Here is a 21,245-nt window from a genome sequence, read left to right as displayed (position 1 = left end):
GACAAAAGCAAAGATCCCGCCCAGGCTACAGGATCAAATAGAGGAGGAGAAAAGTCAAAGGCTGTGACGGTTCAGGACCTGGAAGGAAAAAAAAAGAGTTCTCGACTAAGAGAGCCAGTCTCGGGGCATCTAACGGCAAAGCCCTCCGAGGGAAGAGACCCAGAAAATACACCTCGGAGGACAGACACCTGAATCACAAAGCCATGCCAACAGGACGAGGGGCCCACTTACCTCATCCACGAACAGGAAGGGCTCGGCAGTTTCTCTCATCGTGTCATCAATGAACTTTGTCATCCGCTCACGGACTTTGTTCAGATCCTGCGCCCAGAGCTCCTTAGAATGATAAAGAGAACAAGAAATCATCAGAAAGAGGAACTGCAAAATTCTTTGCCTCTCAGGATCCGGTTTCAGTCGAAGACCCAAACATGGACGTATTCTGCATGCACATGCCATCCAGGCCTTACCCTGTGCAGGGCCAACATTTTCCCTAAAGGACCAGAGAGTAAACATTTTAGACTCTGGGCCCCAACCATTCAATTCTGCTACTGTCGTGCAAAACGAGCCACAGGCACACAAATAACTGTGGCTGCGTTTGTAAATAAAACTTTATTTATAAAAACAGGCAGTGGGCCAGATTTGGCCCCTGGGTGTAGTCTGCCGACTCCTGCTCTACGCTAGTTCTTTATACGCGTTATCACAAGGAGGCGGGGAGCACAGTGACATCAGACCCCTGGGGTTACTCGCCTGGCTGATGCTGAGCAGGTTACACACCTTTTCTGTATCTCCTCATCCGTTACATGGGAATAATGGTACCTACGCACAGAGGCTGTGACAGGCTGGATGAAATAAGGGTCTGTGCTTAACACAGCACCCGGTACACGGAAGGTGCTCAAATCACGGCATTGTGTGAGCAATCGTCATCCTCCCGTGACATCTCGTTTAGTCCAGAAAACTCTGCAGGTCACACACTGTCACTGTCATTTACAGACAAGGAAACAGAAGCTCAGGACATCACATGATGATCCCGACTTCACACAGCTGGTAAGTAGGAGAGCTGGGCTTCCAAATAACTGAACTTTGGAAAACGGATATAGAATCAGTCCAGATCAGTGAAGCAGTGTGCTGCTCAGACAACAGTAACGTCTGAAACATACATGACCAGTTCAAAAACAGCTTCTGCACGGTCTCAGAACTTCGAAAGCCCTTTAGAAAAAGGATATATAACATAAAGTAACTTTATTGTTTTCCTCCTCAAACCCTAAAACCCCAAATATTCATAGACAAGAGGATGACACCTGAGCCACAGATTCCACTTTGACTCATGTTTTCTGGGTTCCAAACATTCTAAAATCTCCATCTTTAAGAATCATAAAAGCACATGTGTTACCCGACGTGTGCAGTTGGATGGAAAGGGTCAGATCAGGACATTTGAAACAAGGAAAAGCATAAGGGCAGACACAAATGAGGTGGGTGCAAATCAACAATAAGCCTTGCTGTTCATCCTTGCAAATCTACTTGGATAAAGGACACCCAATAGCTGGGAGCTGGGGAAGCATCCAGTTCATTTGAATACAGCAGTGATGCAATCCTTGAATACCAGAGCATGAAACTCAAATTGTAGGATACTTAATGCAAATGCCTCGCCAGCCCTAGACGCCCCCAAAAGCTTCCTGCTTCCTTCTCCTAAAAAGCTTTCGCATAAAAAAACACGGGTACTGGACTTCCCTGGTGGCGCAGCGGTTGAGAATCCGCCTGCCAATGCAGTGGACATGGGTTCGATCCCTGGTCCAGGAAGATGCCACATGCCGCAGAGCAACTAAGCCTGTGTGCCACAACTACTGAGCCTGTGCTCTAGAGCCCATGAGCCACAACTACTGAGCCCGCGTGCCACAACTACTGAGCCCACGCACCCAACTACTGAAGCCTGCACACTCTAGGGCCCGCGAGCTGCAACTACTGAACCCGCATGCTACAGCTACTGAAGCTCGCACACCTAGAGCCCATGCTCCGCAACGAGAAGCCACCACAATGAGAAGCCCACGCACTGCTCGCCACAACTAGAGAGAAAAGCCCACGTGCAGTAACGAAGACCCAATGCAGCCAAATAAATTACTTACTTAGTTAATTAAAAAACAAAAACAAAAAAATGGAAACTTAGCTGCTATAACCTGGAACTGCACTGGCTGTAAATAAGAAATCTTCTACCTAAAGGAGTTTAAAATATGAATACTCTGGGAGGGTAGAAAAATGTATCCACTTGGTGTGGGGTATTGAATTGGGCAACTATCAATATAATAATGAAAACGATCAGAGTAGTGATGAGAGGAACCAGCAATGGTGAGGCCGTCAACACTGGGCAGGGGCAGCCCACCGGGTTCTGTGCTCAACCTTGTCACATGGTGGCTCATTTTGAACTCACATAAGCCCAGGCAGGACATATAATATTATTCTCCACTTATAGAAATAAGAAAGCTGAGGCTTCAGTCATTAATTAAGTTGACCTAATGATGAGCCCAAGACCAACGCAGGCACATCAGTTCCGGGTCAGTCAGTGTCACCCATGCCTCCCGGGGCTGGACTGCGGCGCATTTAACCAGCCCTCGAGTGGAAACTCAGATCAGTTCCAAGTTCTCACTTCTATTAAAAATGCTGCCATTATTTAGGATAAGTTCCTAGGAGAGCAATTATTTAATCAAAGTATATAAGCCTCTTTTCAAAGTTTTCATTTTAATTGTGTACTGCCAATGTGTTTCCTAAAAACCTGTACTAATTCGCACACCAAGTGCTACAGTGGTTATTCCACATATGAGCATCCACCACCCCCAACAGACGTCCTAGGTCACTGACTCTGCTCCATGCCTGCATCCCATAGAGCGCTGGAAGCTGGGACATTCCGGGTCCACGAAACGTACGGCTCAGGGGCCCCATCCCTGGCAGCACATCTTGTTCCCGTCACGCGCACCCACACACATGCTCATGGGCTGCCTGCGTCCTCACTCCCGGATGTGGGATCCTAATGCCCTGTACCTTGCTCCGGGCCCACAGCCATGATCTCTGAGGGCAGCCCAGCCACGGGGCCGGTGTAGGGAAAGCCTGTGACCCTCTCCTGGGATAAAATTACTGAGCACGAGGTGGTGGATTCCAGGATATAAGACTACTTGTCTCTAGGAGTTTAACCGTTTAACTTCAACGGCTCTGTACAAAACTGAGTAATTCAGCGCAAGGAAGCGCACGGCGGAAAAGCAAACCGCCTGGGCCTCTGTCTCTGCTTCACTCTCCTGGCAGCACCGCACCGTGCGTGTAATCGTGCTCAACAGAATTCACGGATCCCCCCTCGGTTCACCTGCCCTGGGTTGTAGTCTCAGGCGGGGCAAGGAAGCCTTCTCTTGGTCACTGCCATTCACCCCACGTGGGGAAAGCGCGACACCTCAGAGCCTCGGTCAGCGTTCATCACGCACCACAGCAGCTACCAGCTCTGCCCCTCGCGCAAGCGTGCGTCTGTTTACGTTCCCTACAATCAATGACATCTGAACGTGGGATGTGTACTGCCTGACACTAGGAAATTCGTGTTCATTGTGAAAGGTGTAGCAGGGGTATTATGGCCATGTTTTCTAAAAAAAAAAAAAAAAGTCCATTTCATAAGAGAGACACGTTGAAGAATTTTCAAATGGAATGATACACAGTCCGGAGTTTACTTTAGAATTTGCCAGCAAATAAATGAAGAAGGAAAGAAGGGAAGGGAGACACGTGGGTATGGAGATGGAGGATGGATGAAATCAAAGCGGCAAAATGTTCTTTGTAATCAGAGTGATGGGTACAGGGTGGTTTATGATGCCAGCCTGTCTACTTTTGTGTATGTTTGAAATGTTCTATAATACACAGTATTTTTTTTAAAGTAAATGAACTGAATATTACTATGAAAAACACTATATATTGTTATTATGAAAAAGTCTTAAAAAAACCTAAAGAGAATAAAAGTAAATGAAAAAAAAAAAAGTAAATGAAACTCCAGTGATATAAACAAAAATTTGAAATAGATATGTGACTACGCAATATATATGTACTCATACACACACACAAAGATCAAGGCCATGGGATTCCCTGGTGGCACAGTGGTTGAGAGTCCGCCTGCCGATGCAGGGGACACGGGTTCGTGCCCTGGTCCGGGAAGATGCCGCGGAGCGGCTGGGCCCGTGAGCCATGGCTGCTGGGCCTGCGCGTCCGGAGCCTGTGCTCCGCAATAGGAGAGGTCACAACAGTGAGAGGCCTGTGTACCGCCAAAAAAAAAAAAAGATCAAGGCCATCTTGTCTAATCCCCACAATTCTGAGAGGTAGGGTTCTCATCCCCACTTAAAGAGGAGGAAAGTGGGACACAGAAAGGTCAAACCACCTGCCCAAGGTCACACAGCTGGTGAGAGGATGTCAGGTTTCTCTCACTCTAACTCAGTTTCTCAGCCGAGGCACTACTGACATGTGGGGTTGGGTAATTCCTTGTTGGGGGGCGGGAGGCTGACCTGTGCACCTTTAGTTATTGTGCAGCATCCCTGGCCTCTACGCACCAGATGGCAGTGGCAGCTCTGAGTTGAGTCTGCAGCCATTGCCCTGGGGCAGAACCATCCCCTAGAAAACCACTGCCCAACACAAACTCTGACTCAGCCACCAGCTCGGAGCCCACACGCAAACATTCCGGGAGACGTCCACGTGTCATATGTTTAAGGACAGCTGTGCCACCTTATCCCCCAGAGGACCCGCAGGCCCATCCACCTTAGTCACACCCTCCACGAGTCAGGGGAGGCTTCCTGGGGAAGCAACACCAGAGATGAGCTGAGAGGAGCAGAAGCCGGCAGGTGAGCACACCGTCCGCCCGCCCTGCGGTGTCCTCCTTCCCTTCCTCCAGCTGGGGCCTGGGAAGGGGGCTGATGAGAGGCCAATCTGATTCCAGGGTCTAAGCCCCCGAGGCGGCACCGAGCAGGGAGACGACACCTGCTTCATGATGGCAGGTGGTGAGAAGGTGAGCAACCGCTGGGGCAGCCCCACCCCAGAAGCCCCTGCCCTGCTGTCCTCTCACCTGCTGCTCATGTAAGAGAAACCGCTGGAAGTCGTGCAGGTGAACAGCGGAGGCATCCGGCCGGTCGGTGTTGCTGTCCTCGGGGAAAGGGAGGGTGTTGAGAGGGGGCAGCCAACAGTCAGGAGGCAATCCCAGCCAGCAGGACGGCCACCCAGGCACCCTGCCGAGTGCCCCCTGCAGGGCCTGGTGCAGGCTGGCCAACAGGAAGATGAAGGTGACCCAGACGACATGCCTGACCCAGGAGGATTCAGAGGGGCCCTGACACCAGAACCTGGGAGAACTGGGCCCTGGAATCTACACTCGGCTGTTCCCAGGTGGTCCAGGTGCAAGGCAGAAGGAAGGGGGAGGGAGGGCGGGCGGGCACGGACAGGCGTGGACAGCAAACGCCCGGGCAGGGCTGGATGTGGAGAGCGTTTGGGGTAGGCGATGCTGGAGAAATGACTCGAGTTGGCTGAGCCGTCGAGGGCTCTGAAGCAGGGGTGCGGGCCAGATGAAGCCCCCAACTCTGGTGGACAGGGAGAATCAGCTGGAACCTGCAAGATGAGAGCTGTGGAGCGAGCAGAGGCCCGCTGCTGGGAGAGTTTTCCATTTGACACGGACCCCTTCACCCTGAATAAAGGGAGATTCCACCTCGGCCAGCAGCTTGCTGACTGATGGCCTCGTGGAGAGGAGGCTCATAGCTACCAGAAAACCAGAACCTCACTGGACTGGCAACCCTGTTCGCTATGGAAAGTGTATCCGGCAGAGCAGGGCATTCCGGGGAAATCTGTACTTTTCCCTGAGCACATGCAGCGGGGGTGGTAGGTGGAGGGTCTCTTTTGAAATACAGGAGGTAAAACAAGCTTTAAGCTTTCTCTCTTTACTAAACACTCAGGGTCCAAAAGTCTGTTGTCTCTGAGTGCATTTCCAACCTTCTTTCCTAACCAGCCTCATGGTCCAACAATACTAATCTTTTCATTAAAATACCACATAAGAATTGGATTCGTTTTATATACATTTTAGAGTCTCGGGGTTTCTGGCTTAGACTGTAACAGAGGGAACAGTTGCCAGGGCATCCTCATCGATGAGGGCTGCTTCCAAAAAGCAGGCCCAGGTCAGCGGGCCGCAAATCACATTCTAGGCACTATTAACTCCATGGCAAACATCTCTCCCAGGTAGACAGGCTCGGAGGACATAGACCACTTTATACTTAGGGGAATTAGTAAGTGTAGTAGAGGTCCTGACAAGTCCTGCAGCACTTAGGCTTTAATAATAACATCATTGTCACTATTTACGAGCCCTGCCATGCACCACGTGAAGCACTTGATATGCTTCAACCCATCTGAATTCAGTTCACTCTGCTTAGCCAGGAATTTCCCCAACGCACCTCTGGGAAAGGAGGTCCTGAAGCAAGCAAGCTTCTCTACAGAACCTTCTGGGTCACCCTCCCAACATTCCACAAGCCCTGCTGCTGTGCATGTTTATTCGTGGCACAGGCTTGGGCCGGCCAGTTCCCCAATAGGGGGACCCCACCAGTGCCTGCCCGAGAGGTGACCTCCTGGAGTTCCGATGGCAAGGCTGGGAGGACCCACAAGGGCACCAACGCCCGGCACAACTACCCAGAACAACAACTCAGCAGAGGCGCCTCACCCCAAGATGAACACGGAGGAATCCTTTTTGAATTCGTCAAGAATCTAAAATAGAAAACAGAAGGAACACACCCATGAAACAACGTTAGACAAGTCGAGACGCTTAATGCAAATAAACTGATGTTTTTGTTGTTAAAAACTTATCATTGTCATTTATGTGACTTGCAAATGTTCAAATATTTACATCCTTACACAAAAGGTGGAAGTCTTCCTCGCCCCTTGCAGAGTCTTTTTTCTGAAAAGCAATCACTCGATGATTTGGCAGCTCTCCGTCTCGAGTCTGTTTTATGGATATTCATTTAATTCTATCTTATCATATTATATTACATCTATGTCTCCCAACTTTTTGCTGTTGTTTCAAGCTTTCCGTATTATTCAGCAACCTCAAATCGCCCTACCTCACTACTTTCAAAACCCACAGTGTATTCCATAACATGTCTGTCTTTCAATTTTCTGCTATTATATCCAGTCCTACAAAGAACGTTCATACACATATATCTTTGTGCACTTGGGCCAGCATTTCCAGTGGGTAGTTTCCTGGGCAGGAAAGCGCCTGGACACGGGGTGTGTACTTTGGCAGATTCACCAAATTGCTTTCAAAACAGCTGCCCTGACCCGCAGGCCCACCAGAGAATGCACACCCTTTTCTGCACCCTCACGGGTACATTTCCAATCCTTAATATTTCAATGAGCTCATTTCTAATCCTTGAATTCAAGAGAAAGAAACAAATATTGGACAGCTCTGGTCCTACACTTCATGGCCTACTGATCTCCCAACCACTGACGGAAGGATGGCGAGCTCCTCCACCAGGAAGGCCTGGGGTCCCCCAACCCCCAGCCTCCACTCACTGGCCAGGCGTTTTCCACATGCACGCGCACGCACGCACGCATGCATGCACGCACACACTCACACGCCACACACAGGCACACCCATACTGCGTCTACTTCTGGCTAGGTAGCATCACTGAAAGAATCTTTAATGAGACTGCGATTGGATAAGCATTTGAGTAATTCAGGGCACAGATGGAAATGTAGCCCCTGGCAGGTTACAAATGCTAACGATATAAAACAACTCCTGCTCTCGATTCCCCAAGTCCTCCTGCCAAACTGCTTGCACTCCAGGATGACGTGGAAGCTCTATGTTCTAGAAAAGGTATCCACAGGCCCCTGGGAAGAATCAGGGGATCTGCATAAGTCTGTGCAAATATGTTTTTGTTTTTTTTTCTGGAAAGATGATCCACAGCTTTAATGAGCATCTCAAGGAAGCAGGTCACCAAAAATGATGAGGAGTCGCTCTTTCAGAATGACTTAGAAGTACTTCCTTTCATCTATGTGTCATTTACAGCAAGGCTATTGATTTTAAAAAGCAAAGGGATTTTAGGCACTGCCAGCTGTTTGTTACCTGGAGTCATTTGGCCCTTAGATCACTGGGTCAATCTGGTGCTTAAGGCCGGATCCTTTCCAAACCCAAATCCCGAAACTGGTTTCCCTACATTGGAGAAAGGCCATCTGTGACCCCCCTTCAACTGTCCGCTCCACGCGGTCCTTACTTAAAACCAGCCCCTGCCTTGCCTTGCCTTGCGATGATGTACAGAAAAAGCTGCACCCCATTTCAGCTACATGAGGAGCTGGGATGCAGGAGGAGGTGCCTCTACTGTGGAGATGCTCCAGAGCCAGGGAAGACGGGGAGCAACACCTCAGCTTCCCCACTCCTCTGCCCGCAATCTCCTGTCACCCCATTTGCTGAACCCCCTGGAGGCAGAGGTGCCTGGGAACTTGTTTGTAAGAATCAGCCCCTCGGGGTACAGAGCAGTGCAGAGAACGCACTAAAATCAAAGAGGCAAATAAGACCAGCCCAGGGCTCACCACTCAGGTAGCACACATGGAAGCGAAGCCAGTTCTCTCAGAATTCAAAGGCCAAGCTGCCTGAGGATACGTTAGGAGATGGGCAGAATGCACTGGGGGGCAGGGGTCATGGGAAGTGGGAGAGAGGAATCAAGACGATTCCTGGGCTGTCCCAATGGGGCGGCCAGGTATGGGTTCATGGCAGTGGAGATGGGGGTCGGTGCTGAGTATCACGCCGCCTCTTCTGGACACTCTAGCGTGAGATGCGAGGCAAGCTGGCAGTCAGGGGAGTCTGGCATTCAGGGGAGACTTGGGGGCCGGAGACGTGTTTCTGGGAGTAATCAGCATAAAGATGCTATTTGAAGCCGGGGGACCAGATAGGATCACACCAAGAGTAAACAGAGAAGACAAGAGTTCTGTGGACTGAGTTTGGGGTAGGGATGTACAAAAAACCAGCAATAGCATGGTGGGTCTTTTCCTGAAAGCAGCTGGGAGGCCAGTCTGGGGGTCCAGCGGGTACCGGGCGTTTCTCCGCCTGGGTGTCAGCATAACTGCAGGGAAAGCTGTCCCTCACCATCTCTGGCCACAGACGCTTGAGGACATGCCAGTGCGTGTGAGCAGGGGGCTAGCTGAGGAGCTGACGGGCACTGCATGGTCCCCCGTGGGGTCCACTCAAGACTCTGGGGGACCAGCGGGTTGGTGGGGCAGAGGGGAGTCACCAGCTCTCTCCGGCAGCAACTAGTTTAACAACCGGTATCAGCACTTGCCGGCGAAGCACCGGCCTCACCTGGGTCATGCCAACCATCAGACACCAAGAAACTGAAGACCCAGCTAAAGAGGCTGAGAGCCAGCAGGAGGCGACGCACGAGAAGGAGGAAGACAGTGCAGCACCCAAAAGCCAAGCGACAACATCAAGGAGAGAGCGGCCAACTGCCACGCGGGTCACATGCCACGGAGCGAACAAAACAAAGACCAGAGGGTGGACCACTGTACTTGTCAAGGCGGAGGTCAGTGGTGATGTGACAAGGTGAACTGCTGTGGGGTAGGAGGCACGGAAACACGACTGGAATGGGCTCCAGAGGTGGAGGGAGGGAAGCAAGCGCAGACGGTGGCGTAGATGGCAGTCTTGGAACAGGTCACTCTACAGGGTCAGAGAAGTGGGGCGGCAGCCGGAAGGGGGAGGTGTGTCAGGAGGATGTTCTAAAGATGGAAGAGTGTGCAGCATGTGCTATGGGTAGAACTGCGTCCCCCAAAAGACACGTCCAAGTCCTAACACCACCTGTGAATGCAGCCTTATTTGGAAACAGGGTCTTTGAAGATGCCATCAAGTTAAGTGGAGGTCATGCTAGATTAGGGTGGCCCTAAATCCAATGAATGGAGTCCTTACAAAGAGGGAGATTTGCAGACAGACACACAGAGAGACGGTGCCCATGGGATGATGGAGGCAGAGACTGGAGAGGTGCGTCTACAAGGTAAGGAGCACCCAGGATCGCCAGGAAACGGCAGAGGCTGCAGAGAGGCGAGGAACAGATGGTCCCCTAGAGCCATCAGAAGGGGTGTGGCTCTGCCCACACCTGGCTTCAGACTTAACCTCTAGAACTGTGAGAGAATGAAGTTCTGGCTATTTTAAGCCACTCAGTTGTGGGTCCCTTGTTACGGCCGCCCTGGGAAACGGACACGGCACGTTTGCGAGCTGATGCAGGGCAGCCCCGACCTCAGTTACTCCTTGTGCCGATCCTATTAGGAAAGCAGTAAAATAAACCCTGTTTCAGAAGCAAGAAACGGGCTCAGGGAGCACGCGTAATTTTTCCAAGGTTATATACCGAGAACGTCAAGGGGCCAGAGTTTCAACCCAGGTCCACCCTGGTCCATCGCCACTGCCCCACACAGTATGTGCAAAGGCACATAATATAAATGACAACATCCCAGCAACGAGGGCAGAACGCTCTAGATACTATGAGCACACAGGGGAGGCAGCAATTAACTTATCTTCACATTGCCGTGTACGGTTACATGGCCAAATCCTACCAAGCCAGGGCATTCAGCCCTCTGTGACTCTGGGCAACACCTCTGACGCCCTGCGACCCCAATAAAGGCTCAATAAGGTCAGGGTGACGTCTGTTTAGTTGACCACTGTGCCTTCTTGTGTCACCCATTTATTGAATGGATGACTAAAATAATAAATTAATTTCTCTGGGGAAAAGTAAAAGGCTACAGGGAAAATAAATTAAATTAAAATTAAGTTAAGTTAAAAGGCTACAGGGAGGGCTTCCCTGGTGGCGCAGTGGTTAGGAGTCCGCCTGCCAATGCAGGGGATACGGGTTCAGGCCCTGGCCCGGGAAGATCCCACATGCCGCGGAGCAACCAAGCCCGTGAGCCACAGCTACTGAAGACCGCGCGCCGTGCTCCGCAATAAGAGAAGCCACTGCAATGAGAAGCCCGCGCACCGCAACGAAGACCCAACGCAGCCAAAAATAAAAATAAAAAAAATAAAAGGCTACAGGGAAAAGTAACCTATGACTTTTGGTCCTCAGGAGAAGAGGCAGTTACCAGCTAGACAAGGGAAGGGGCTATGCCAAAGGGAGTGGACAGAAATGACGGCCCAGAGGTCCACCTAAGGTCAGGGAATTGCATCTTCCCACATCGTTGTGGGTGATCACATCCTCTGGGGCTGTAACTTGCCCTCCACAGTGTCTGTGCTTTGCAGGTCATGTGAAGCGGCCATGGGGACAAACTGCAGTGATAGGAAAGCTAACCCGATTCACTGCTAACTTCTGCACTGGGGACCCTTCTCTCCCCTGACCACTGATTAGGATAGCCTGTGACACTCCCTAGACTCCTCCACCAACATATGACAGAATGTTAGTTGCTCTCTTCCCACACGCTCGTACCCATGGAAAATCTGGACGAGTAAACGTCAAACTTCTTATTGAACGTTTAATTGTAGGTCTAATCACAGGTAGGCTTGCAGGTATTTTAATTTCCTTTTTATTTTATAATGCACTTTCAACTTTTATGGACTGAATATGCATTACTTTGCTTGTAGTAAAATGTATCCAGATATCAGAAACAAATTTCCTGTCGAGGGCTGCCTAGTCTTCTGCTTCAGTACATGAGATATCAAAGGACATGCTGGGAAATCCACTGATTGTGACCAAGATGGTCTTTTTTTAAAAATATATTTTATTGAAGATTACAATGCTGTGTTAATTTCTGCTGCACAGCAAAGTGATTCAGTTATATACATATATCTATATAGATATCTATATATTCTTTTCCATTATGGTTTATTACAGGATACTGAATATAGTTCCCTGTGCTATACAGTAGGACCTCGTTGTCTGTCCATTCTCTATATAATAGTTTGCATCTACTAATCCCAAACTCCCAATCCATCCCTCCCCCGCTCCCCCTCCCCTCTCCCTTGGCAACCACGAGTTTGTTCTCTACGCCTGTGGGTCTGTTTCTGTTTCACACATAACTTTAGTCGTGCCATATTTTAGATTCCACATATAAGTGATATCGTATAGATATTTGTCTTTCTCTTTCTGACTTACTTCACTGAGTATGATAGTCTCTAGGTCCATCCGCGTGGCTACAAATGGCATTATTCCATTCTTTTTTCATGGCTGAGTAATATTCCATTGTATATATGGACATCTTCTTCATCCGTTCCTCTGTTGATGGACATTTAGGTTGCTTCCGTGTCCAAGATGGTATTTTAGAAACAGGACAGAGAGCAAGCGCACCAGAGGCTGGCTGCCCTCACCTCCTCCCAGGGGGGTTCTGCCTCGTAAAGACAGGCTGACAGTAACAGCAGATACCACGCTCTGAGGGCAGCTTTGCATGCCAGACCCGGTGCTGGCTGACTGAGACCTTCCAGTTGTTTTTTTTCTACCAGTTCTTTTAATCTTCGCAACAACCATCTAGGATAGCCACCGTCGCCCCATGACGGTCAGGAAATTTAACACTGCTCCTAGCCAAAAGCAATGCTAAAGGAAAATCAGTGCCACCTTAAATTATAGCAGAGTTGTTTTCTACTTTAACAGGCAAACAAGCAACAGAAATCACCTATATTCAGACCCCGGTGGGATAGTAATGGGATGGCAGAGAGCTGTGTGTGTTTAAGTTCCCTGGCACCTTGCAAGGCTGGGAAGGCATTTGTGCTTTCAACTGCACTGGACATAATTTGTGAGTCGATTATTGATTATTTGTGAGCTGCTGGAGAGCGACTCAGACTTGGGTTCATGGGAACCCATGGTGGACAGACGGCCCCAGGATCTCCACCTCCTGGTACGCAAACCCTTGCCTTATCCCTGTAACTTGCAAAGGTAATGGAGGTACACAATTATGTGCATATGATTACACGATGATGTTTTTATATGCTTGGAGAACCTGTCTTGCTGGCTTTGAGGAAACAAACAGCCAGGCAGGGAGCCCCATACGTGGAGAAGCCGTGGGCAGCCACTAGGAGCTGCGGGCAGCCAACAAGAAGCTGGAGCCCTCAGTCCTACAACTGCAAGGAACTGAATGCTGCTACCAACGCATGAGCACGGAAGCCGATCTTTTCCCATCTGAGCCTCAGATGAGACCACAGCCTCGGTGGAAATCTTAAATGCAGCTTTTTGTGAAACCCCAAAGCCGAGAATCCAGCCTAAGGCACACCTGGATGCCTGAGCCCCAGAAACCGAGAGAGAGAACGTGCATCGTGGTAATACTGTTATGTACATGCCAGCAATACAGAACTCACACACATAATACGTAAGCAATACATGAGTAATACAGAACGCTAACGCATTTCCAAACTAATCTACCAGAGGGCAGCAAGAAGAGAGCATGTGAAACGGCAGGGGGTAAAAACAGATGAATCAACGGTAACCCAACCACCTCATCCCATGGGGTTGAAGCTCCAGTCCTGGGCCGAGAACAAGAGTGATATCAGTCAACCATCTTCACTCATAATCAGGGCCTGTAAATGCCAGACCCCCAGCCTCCAGTAACCAAGGGGGGACTTCACAGGTTTGCCGGGGAGGCAGCAAAGTAGCAGTGATGAAGCTGGGTATTAGATTCAAATATTTAAGGAAGAAAAAACACAAGGTCTTAGGTTTGCTTCAAAACCATCTGAGGAGGGGGAGGTGGGTAAGGGCATAGATGAAATAAGATGACCATGAGTTGACCATTGCTGAAAACTGGCTGCCACGTGCTTGGGGGTTTGTTATACTATTATCTCTGCTTGTCTCTGTTTGACATTTCCCTTAATACCAAAGTTTAAAAAATTCAAAAGAAGTACCAGCGGGTGGGCAGTGAAGCTGAGCACAGGAGAACTCAAATTCTAGCTCTGCGGCTTTACTAACCTCACGACCTCCGGCAAGTAACCCGAGTGTCAGCAAGTTCATCCCCAAAGTGAGGATCAGAGCAGTATCTCTCCCACAGGGTTGCCAGGAGAATTCAATGTATGTAAGACATACAGCACAGCGCCCAGCAGAGTTCACACTTAGGAAATGTTAGCTCTGATCTTTATTCACAATACTGTTATGACAGCCTAGTTAGAGGTATGTCCCCCCGCCCAGGGGGACACACATGGAATTAAATTTCTTATCTTCCTGCTGCTGCCAAACTTTTGGAAGCTTTGAGGTTTCACAGCAGCAACGTAAGCGGGTGGTTAGACACAAGGAGGGACTGGCCACTTCAAGTTGGAAACCTGGAGCTACTGATAAGCAGGACCCCACTCCCTGGATTTAGGTCTGGGCATCATCGATCACCACGAATGGCCCTGTCTCCCCAAGGAGCCCAGGAAAGCCAGCTGAGCCCCTAACAGCACGGCGGTAATGCTTTTCTCTGCCCTGAGCTTCCAGTGAGGAGATCAGTAAGTAAATGATATGCTGACAAGGGAGAAGCAGTTACCTACGCAAAAGCACTGAGGCTTCTCCAGTTGGCCAGTAACTATCTATAGAGCCCGGGGCTCTGTTATTCAAATTCCAAGTCACTGAATTAAAATATGCAGTGGCCAGACTGGACAGTTATACCCTCCAGTGATGGAGAGGCTGTTGACCCAGAAGGTCTTAGGGACTGGGTAGGTGACATAAATTAGCAGAGAGAGCTGGATGGGGGGTTGGGGGAAGGGCTGGGGCAAACCAGAGAAAGCATGCTTCCCTCCGCTCAGAGGTTGCCAAATATAGCCAGATCTCGATTTTTTTTGTTTCCCAAGAGAAGTGAAAACTCTGGATCTTAATAAGAAATCTCCCAAGTTTTAAATGTAGGCAATTCATTGAAAAAACATTTAAACCATTAGGCCAAGTACAGCCGAACGCTGGCTGCATGTGGCATGCTGGCCACCAGGGTAACCTCTGGTACGTACAGATGTTTTTCCCCAAAACTGGGCCATCTAGGGTACCCCCAGAGGACTCAGGGATTCTGCAGAAATCTGACACAAATTTCTTTCCCTTCCTTCTCCCTCTCAAACACACATACATGAGCTTTAGAAAGAACCGCAATGCAAAGTGCTCTTATGTGGAATTTTATCGCGGTGGAGACCATCGGTGGCGGGTAACCTGTATTGGCAGGTGCAGCAGCGTTTATGGGAACCTTATTCCCAAGCTTCGCCTGCTCTCTGCCTGATGAGACAGTATCTTGAAATTCCCAGACAAACGATTATAAAACCTGTTTTTTGCAACTACTTATCTTGAGCGAGTCAAGTTTTTCTCAGTTCTGGTCAACTGCCTAAGACAGCAATTGTCATTATTCTGGATTTCATTTATATACTATCATCACAACATTTTCATTGCTCTCAAGAATTGATTATGAATGAAAGATACAGATTTTCACATAAAAAGTGTTCTGATCAGCTTTTATGCAGCAGAGTTTTCTTAATTAAGGTTTCGTACAAAAAAGGGGAGCAGGGTTAGACAGCTTTAAAGTTGTATAACCAATGACCTGATTTAATACCTTCATTTTACAGAGGAGGCTGAGTGACAGGGGGAAAGATGGCTTTCCCCAAAATCACTTGGTCAGTTAGAGGTCAAGTTGGGGCTGGAACACAGGTCTTTCAACCTCCAAAGCCTACGATCTTTCTACTCTATTTGGCAAACCAAGAACTAATTATCACTTGTGTGAAAAAGTGAACACACTGCAACTGAATCTTTTACTCTATGAAATAATGTATTTTTCCCCAATCTACGCAGACAAGAAATGCTTCTCCCATTTCTCTACCTCAGATACATCCGAAGTCCCAAGGCCAGTGGTCACCTATCAAGAGGCCTCATCCTGTGCCCAGCCTGCAGGGAGAAGGCAACTGATAACTGTCTTTCACACTCGTCACTTTAAAATGCCTGCACTCTTGACCTCCAGTCCCTCGTCAGTCCTCCGCAGAGCCCGGTGGGGCAGGAATCATAGCCCCAGTTGCACAGATGAGAAGACCGAGGCTGGGAGTGGTCAGTGGCTGGCCCAAGATCACACAGCCGAAGAAAGCAGATCTGTCTTGCTGCAAGTCCTACCCACTCTCTGCTCCCTCGCGGCTCTGCTCTGGACCCACCTCGGCCCCCTGCAAAGCCCTTTTCCAATAGTAACAGCAGTAACCACACACCAGGCATGCCACTCCCTGCACTGAACTGAATGCCTCCCTTTTTAAGCCTTATGCTTTATGGGACATTTTTTTTTTATTGCAAAAGTAATGTGCTACTTGGAACAAGTTGAAAACGGAGTGGTGCAAAGACAAATTGAATTATCTCTCCTGAGCATCTTTCCAAATCCCTCCAGGACATACATAAACTCAACGTTAAATATGAGGGACTTCCCTGGTGGCGCAGTGGTTAAGAATCCGCCTGCCAATGCAGGGGACACGGGTTCGAGCTCTGGTCCGGGAAGATCCCACATGCCGTGGAGTAACTAAACCCGTGCACGACAACTACTGAGCCTGTGCTCTAGAGCCCGCGAGCCACAACTACTGAGCCTGCGCTCTAGGGCCCACCTGCCACAACTACCAAGCCTGCGTGCCTAGAACCCACGCTCCGCAACAAGAGAAGCCACAGCAATGAGAAGCCTGCGCACCGCAACGAAGAGTAGGCCCCTCTCGCCACAACTAGAGAAAGCCCACATGCAGCAACAAAGACCCAATGCAGCCAAAAATAAATAAATAAAATAAATAAATTTAAACCACAGTAACCTATTTAAAAAAAACATTAAACATGAGGTGTGTATACTCTTCCATACCTTCTCCTTGTTCATAAAAAACACTCACGAACATATATAGGAGGAGCACTGTTTGTTACCAAAAAATCAGACCTAGCTCCCTGCATGAATCTGCAGCTGGTTTTCCTCACAAAATACCATGAACATCCCTCCAGATGGACAGAAACACAATGGACTCAGGCTTCTTAATCAGCTGCACAGTGTCACACAGTATGGATGGACCATAACTTACCCAGCTCTTGCTCTACTGAGAGGCATTCAGATGGCTCCCAAGTATTTTGCCAGCATAAATAATGCTGCAATAAGCAATCTAGTGACACACTCTTAGGCCTCAGTGCTTTCATTTCTCTAAAACAGAGGCCCCAAAATGCCACTGTCAGGTCAAAATGTACGCACATCTTAATTTAATTTTAAAATAGCATATTATCTTTTCTTTAATAAATTCATTGATTTAAATTTATTTTTGGCTGCGTTGGGTCTTCACTGCTGCCCACAGGCTTCCTCTAGTTGCGGCGAGCCGGGGCTAGTCTTCATTGCGGTGCGCAGGCTTCTCACTGCGGTGGCTTCTCTTGTTGCGGAGCACAGGCTCTAGGTGCGCGGGCTTCAGTAGTTGTGGCATGCGGGCTCAGTAGTTGTGGCTCGCGGGCTCCAGAACACAGGCTCAGTAGTTGTGGCACACGGGCTTAGTTGCTCCGTGGCATGTGGGATCTTTCCGGACCAGGGCTCAAACCTGTGTCCCCTGCATTGGCAGGCGGGTTCTTAACCACTGCGCCACCAGGGAAGTCCCAATAGCATATTATCTTAATCGAAAAACATATTCTCATTAACAAGGAATAAAAGTATAAAAAGAACAGCATGCAAAAATCCCTCAACCCAGAGACAAGTTACTATTAATAATTTGGTAAATTTCCTTCCAGAACAAGATGATAGAGTTAGTAGAACTTTTTTTACTTTAATAGGCTCAGACTAAATTCCAATCAGACTGACGGCCACTCATATTCCCACCGCGAAGGTATGAGAGCACCATTTCCCCACACTGTCCCCATAGCTCTATAACATTTAAAACTTTTGCCAATCTAACAGATGAAAATATGATGTCACTGCCATTCCCACTTGATATTTCCTTGACTAGAAGGGAGACAGAACACATCTCATGGGTCTCTTAGGAACATGCCGGACTTTGAAACACAGGGGAAACAAAAATATCATTCGATCATTTGCTCAAGAATCATCTTACCCATGCAGATGGCCGACAGGCACAAGAAAAGATGCTCAACATCACTAATCATCAGGGAAATGCAAATCCAAACCACAATGAGATACCACCTCAGACTCGTCAGAGTGGCCATCATCAAAAAGAACACAAGTAACAAACGCTGGGGAGGGTGTGTAGAAAGGAAACCCTCCTACCCTGTTGATGGGAATATAAACTGATGCAGCCACTGTGGAAAACAGTATGGAGATTTCTCAGAAAACTAAAAACAGAGTCACCATATGACCCAGCACGTCCACTCCTGGGTATGTATCCGAAAGAAAGAAAAGCACTAATTCGAAAAGATACATGCACCCCAATGTTCACAGCAGCATGATTAATAATTGTCAAGATATAGAAGCAACCTAAGTGTCCACCAGCAGATGAACGGATAAAGGAGATGTGATAGATATACAGATATACAGACAGACAGACACACACACACACACACAGTGGAATACTACTCAGCCATAAACAAGAATGAAATATTTGCCATTGGCAACAACACGGATGGACTTGGAGGGTATCCTGCTAAGTGAAGTAAGTCACACAGAGAAAGACAAATACTATGTGATATCACTTACACGTGGAATCTAAAACATACAACAAACTAGTGAATATATCAAAAAAAGAAACAGACTCACAGAGAATAAATTAGTGGTTACCAGTAGGAAGAGGGTAGGGAGGAGGGGCAGTATAGGGGTAGGGGATTAAGAGGTACAAACTATTACATATAAAATAAGCTACAAGCATACACTGTACAACACAGGGGCTATAACCCATATTCTATAATAACTATAAATGGAGGATAACCTTTAAAAATTGTGAATTGTACACCTGTAACTCATATAATATTGTACATCAACTATACTTCAATTTTTAAAAGGTAAGACTATCAAAACCTTCAAAAAGTGAATGGGAAAAAAAGAATCATCTTACCAATTTCTGCTGTTCAAACATAAGTTTTTTATAGAAGAGATGGAACTGTTCAAAGCTGAGTTCATCTTTGTGTGCGCCTATTTCCTGTAAATATATAAAAAAAGTGACCACACGATTTTTCTTGTCCACCACAAGAATGCCTCTTCCCTGTTCACAGAAATACCATGGCTCTGCTACAACACTGGTTAAAATCAAACTTGCATTCCTCTGAACCCAACTATCCACAAGTTTCCTAATTTATCTGCCTGGAGAACATACCCACCAGGGATCCCTGGTGAGATCCTTCCCTTGACTCCCCAGAAGGGAAGGATCTTCGCCAGAATTCCAAGAGCCATAATGCAGAACTCCTCCTTCTGGGGGCAGAAGACACTTTCAAATCTAGACATATTTATAGGGTATGTACAGATAGGTCATTTTTAAAAGCATAAGAAAATGAACCGAGCCCTTAGAATTAACAGACCTCAACTCCAGTCAAGGTCTGTCCCCTGAATGGCTTAACAGCTTTGGGCAAATCACTTGACCCTCTCAGACCCTCCGTTTCTTCATCTGTAAAATGGGAGAACCACCATTACCCTCCTCGGACTTCCTTGAAACCAAACCAGAGAACATCCACGTAGCACCTGCATGGTAAAGGCTTGATAAGGAACAAAATTCCAACTACGTGGCGGTCAGTGGTAAATGCCTCTCCCATCTCTCTTCTGTCAGTCCCCACCCTCCTCTGGTTTTGCCTTCTTGGACCAGTTCGAATGATGGGGGCGGGCCAAAAGATGGCTGGATAAGCCATAAAGTGGGTTAACTGTTCCGGGAGCTCACTGGTATAAAAATGAATGAGCTTCTTCAGCTGAGGAATCCGGTGACATGCCCTGTGAGTCCACCAACTGGGACTATTGGGATGGAGTGTTGTTGGGCTCCTTGACGAGAGTCAATATCTCTCTGAAGGCCAGAAAGAATGCCTATGGATCACCTCCATCCTTACACCCTTCAGAAGAGCCCCACCTGACCTATGCTACCCCATCACTCATGGAATGACCCGCCTCAGATCTACCAATGGCTTAATTACACAAGAACGTAAACAAATTAAATGATGGGCGGAAGGAGGGATGGAGGGATGGAGGGATGGGAGGATGGGTGGGAGGAAGGATCAGTGGATGAAGGGAGGGGTGGGTGCGAGGAGAGGGGAAGGGCAGAGAAGAGTCGCCTCTGACAACTACGCTATCAGGACCTGAATACAAAACGCCACATCCCTGGCAACCTACATAAGGAATCTTCCATAATATTTTCCAGAAGAAACACATGTGTTCATATTATTAAAAGGAAAACAGGCTGTGGGATAGTGAGGGAAAGGGAAAGTTGGACTGGTGGAAACGTCCCAAGTCAAGCAGCTCGGTGAACATGGTCTTCGTGGATGACGTCCTCTGCCATGACTGAGAACACGGGCTTAAGGTCTTCACACAATCCCTCTGTCTGGACTAGGATGGATGAATCTGGAGGCGGGGGACTTCCTTGGGCACCATTCAGTGGAGCTCAAAGGCACGTAGTGGCTTCATGGGAAAGGCACACGTAGCCCTGGGTTCACAGAATCGCCAGGCTGAGACACAAAACTTACCACGAACTTATCTTTGAGGAACTTGGCGCTGCTCACTTTGAAGTTGACCAGGGGCAAGATGGTCTTCAACTCTCGGAGGCTGATGCTGCAAAAGAGGGGAACCCCAGCCCCGTCAGCCTTGAGGGGTGTCAAGAGTGGAGGATCTGGCTACTCCCGTCAGCTCCCATCTCCCACCACCAGCTGTTAGTGAGCACTAACTGGGAACAGAGACTCTGGGATCAAGACACCCGATGTGCAAGGCTGGTCTCCACCCTTCAGGGATGGCTGTGGACACGGATCACGTTGGAGATTTGCAGTGAGGGCAGAAATGGTGTCGGATAATCTCGGCAGACGCGAAATGTCACAGGGGTTCCAGCCAAGACGAGGTCACTGAAGGCCAGAGACAGGCAGGGGAAGGAGCCAACCTTCTCTGAACACCTACTATGTGCCAGGCTGCCCCGGGGATCTCCAGGCAATGACGTCACCTCACCCCTCGCTACACCTCACCCCCCACACAGTATGCATTCTTGAGCCCCAGGGTTCAGAACAGGCAATGGGGATGGGGGCAGGGTATGCGGCTCAAGGTCGGAGCTGGTCTGACGACCTGAGGAGGTGGGCACCATTATCACTCCACGCGGCAGGTGAGGAAACCGAGGCTCAGAGACGCTGGGTGCTACCACGCGGCGGAGGCGGACTCCAGTGCAGCCTGCCTCCGGGTCTGCCTGTAACCACTGCATTTGA

The 21,245-nt window shown here is 48.7% G+C and overlaps 1 protein-coding gene across 1 annotated transcript in view; it reads right to left on the bottom strand.

Annotated features, from left to right (window-relative positions):
• Nucleotides 1-21,245, bottom strand: part of PLCG2 (phospholipase C gamma 2) — a 146,045-nt gene that overhangs the window by 52,652 nt on the left and 72,148 nt on the right. Inside the window, exons 6-10 of the mRNA XM_060131083.1 lie at nucleotides 20,526-20,610; nucleotides 18,920-19,003; nucleotides 6,698-6,741; nucleotides 5,069-5,141; nucleotides 232-333 (exon numbers count right to left, since the gene is read on the bottom strand). Of these exons, the coding sequence (XP_059987066.1) occupies nucleotides 232-333; nucleotides 5,069-5,141; nucleotides 6,698-6,741; nucleotides 18,920-19,003; nucleotides 20,526-20,610 (388 nt within the window). The remainder of the gene's footprint in view (nucleotides 1-231; nucleotides 334-5,068; nucleotides 5,142-6,697; nucleotides 6,742-18,919; nucleotides 19,004-20,525; nucleotides 20,611-21,245) is intronic.

Source organism: Lagenorhynchus albirostris, chromosome 19 (genome assembly GCF_949774975.1).
Source record: "Lagenorhynchus albirostris chromosome 19, mLagAlb1.1, whole genome shotgun sequence".
Lineage (NCBI taxonomy): Eukaryota > Metazoa > Chordata > Mammalia > Artiodactyla > Delphinidae > Lagenorhynchus > Lagenorhynchus albirostris.
Note: the sequence above shows the minus strand (reverse complement) of the source record. Positions and strands in the feature narration are given on the sequence as shown.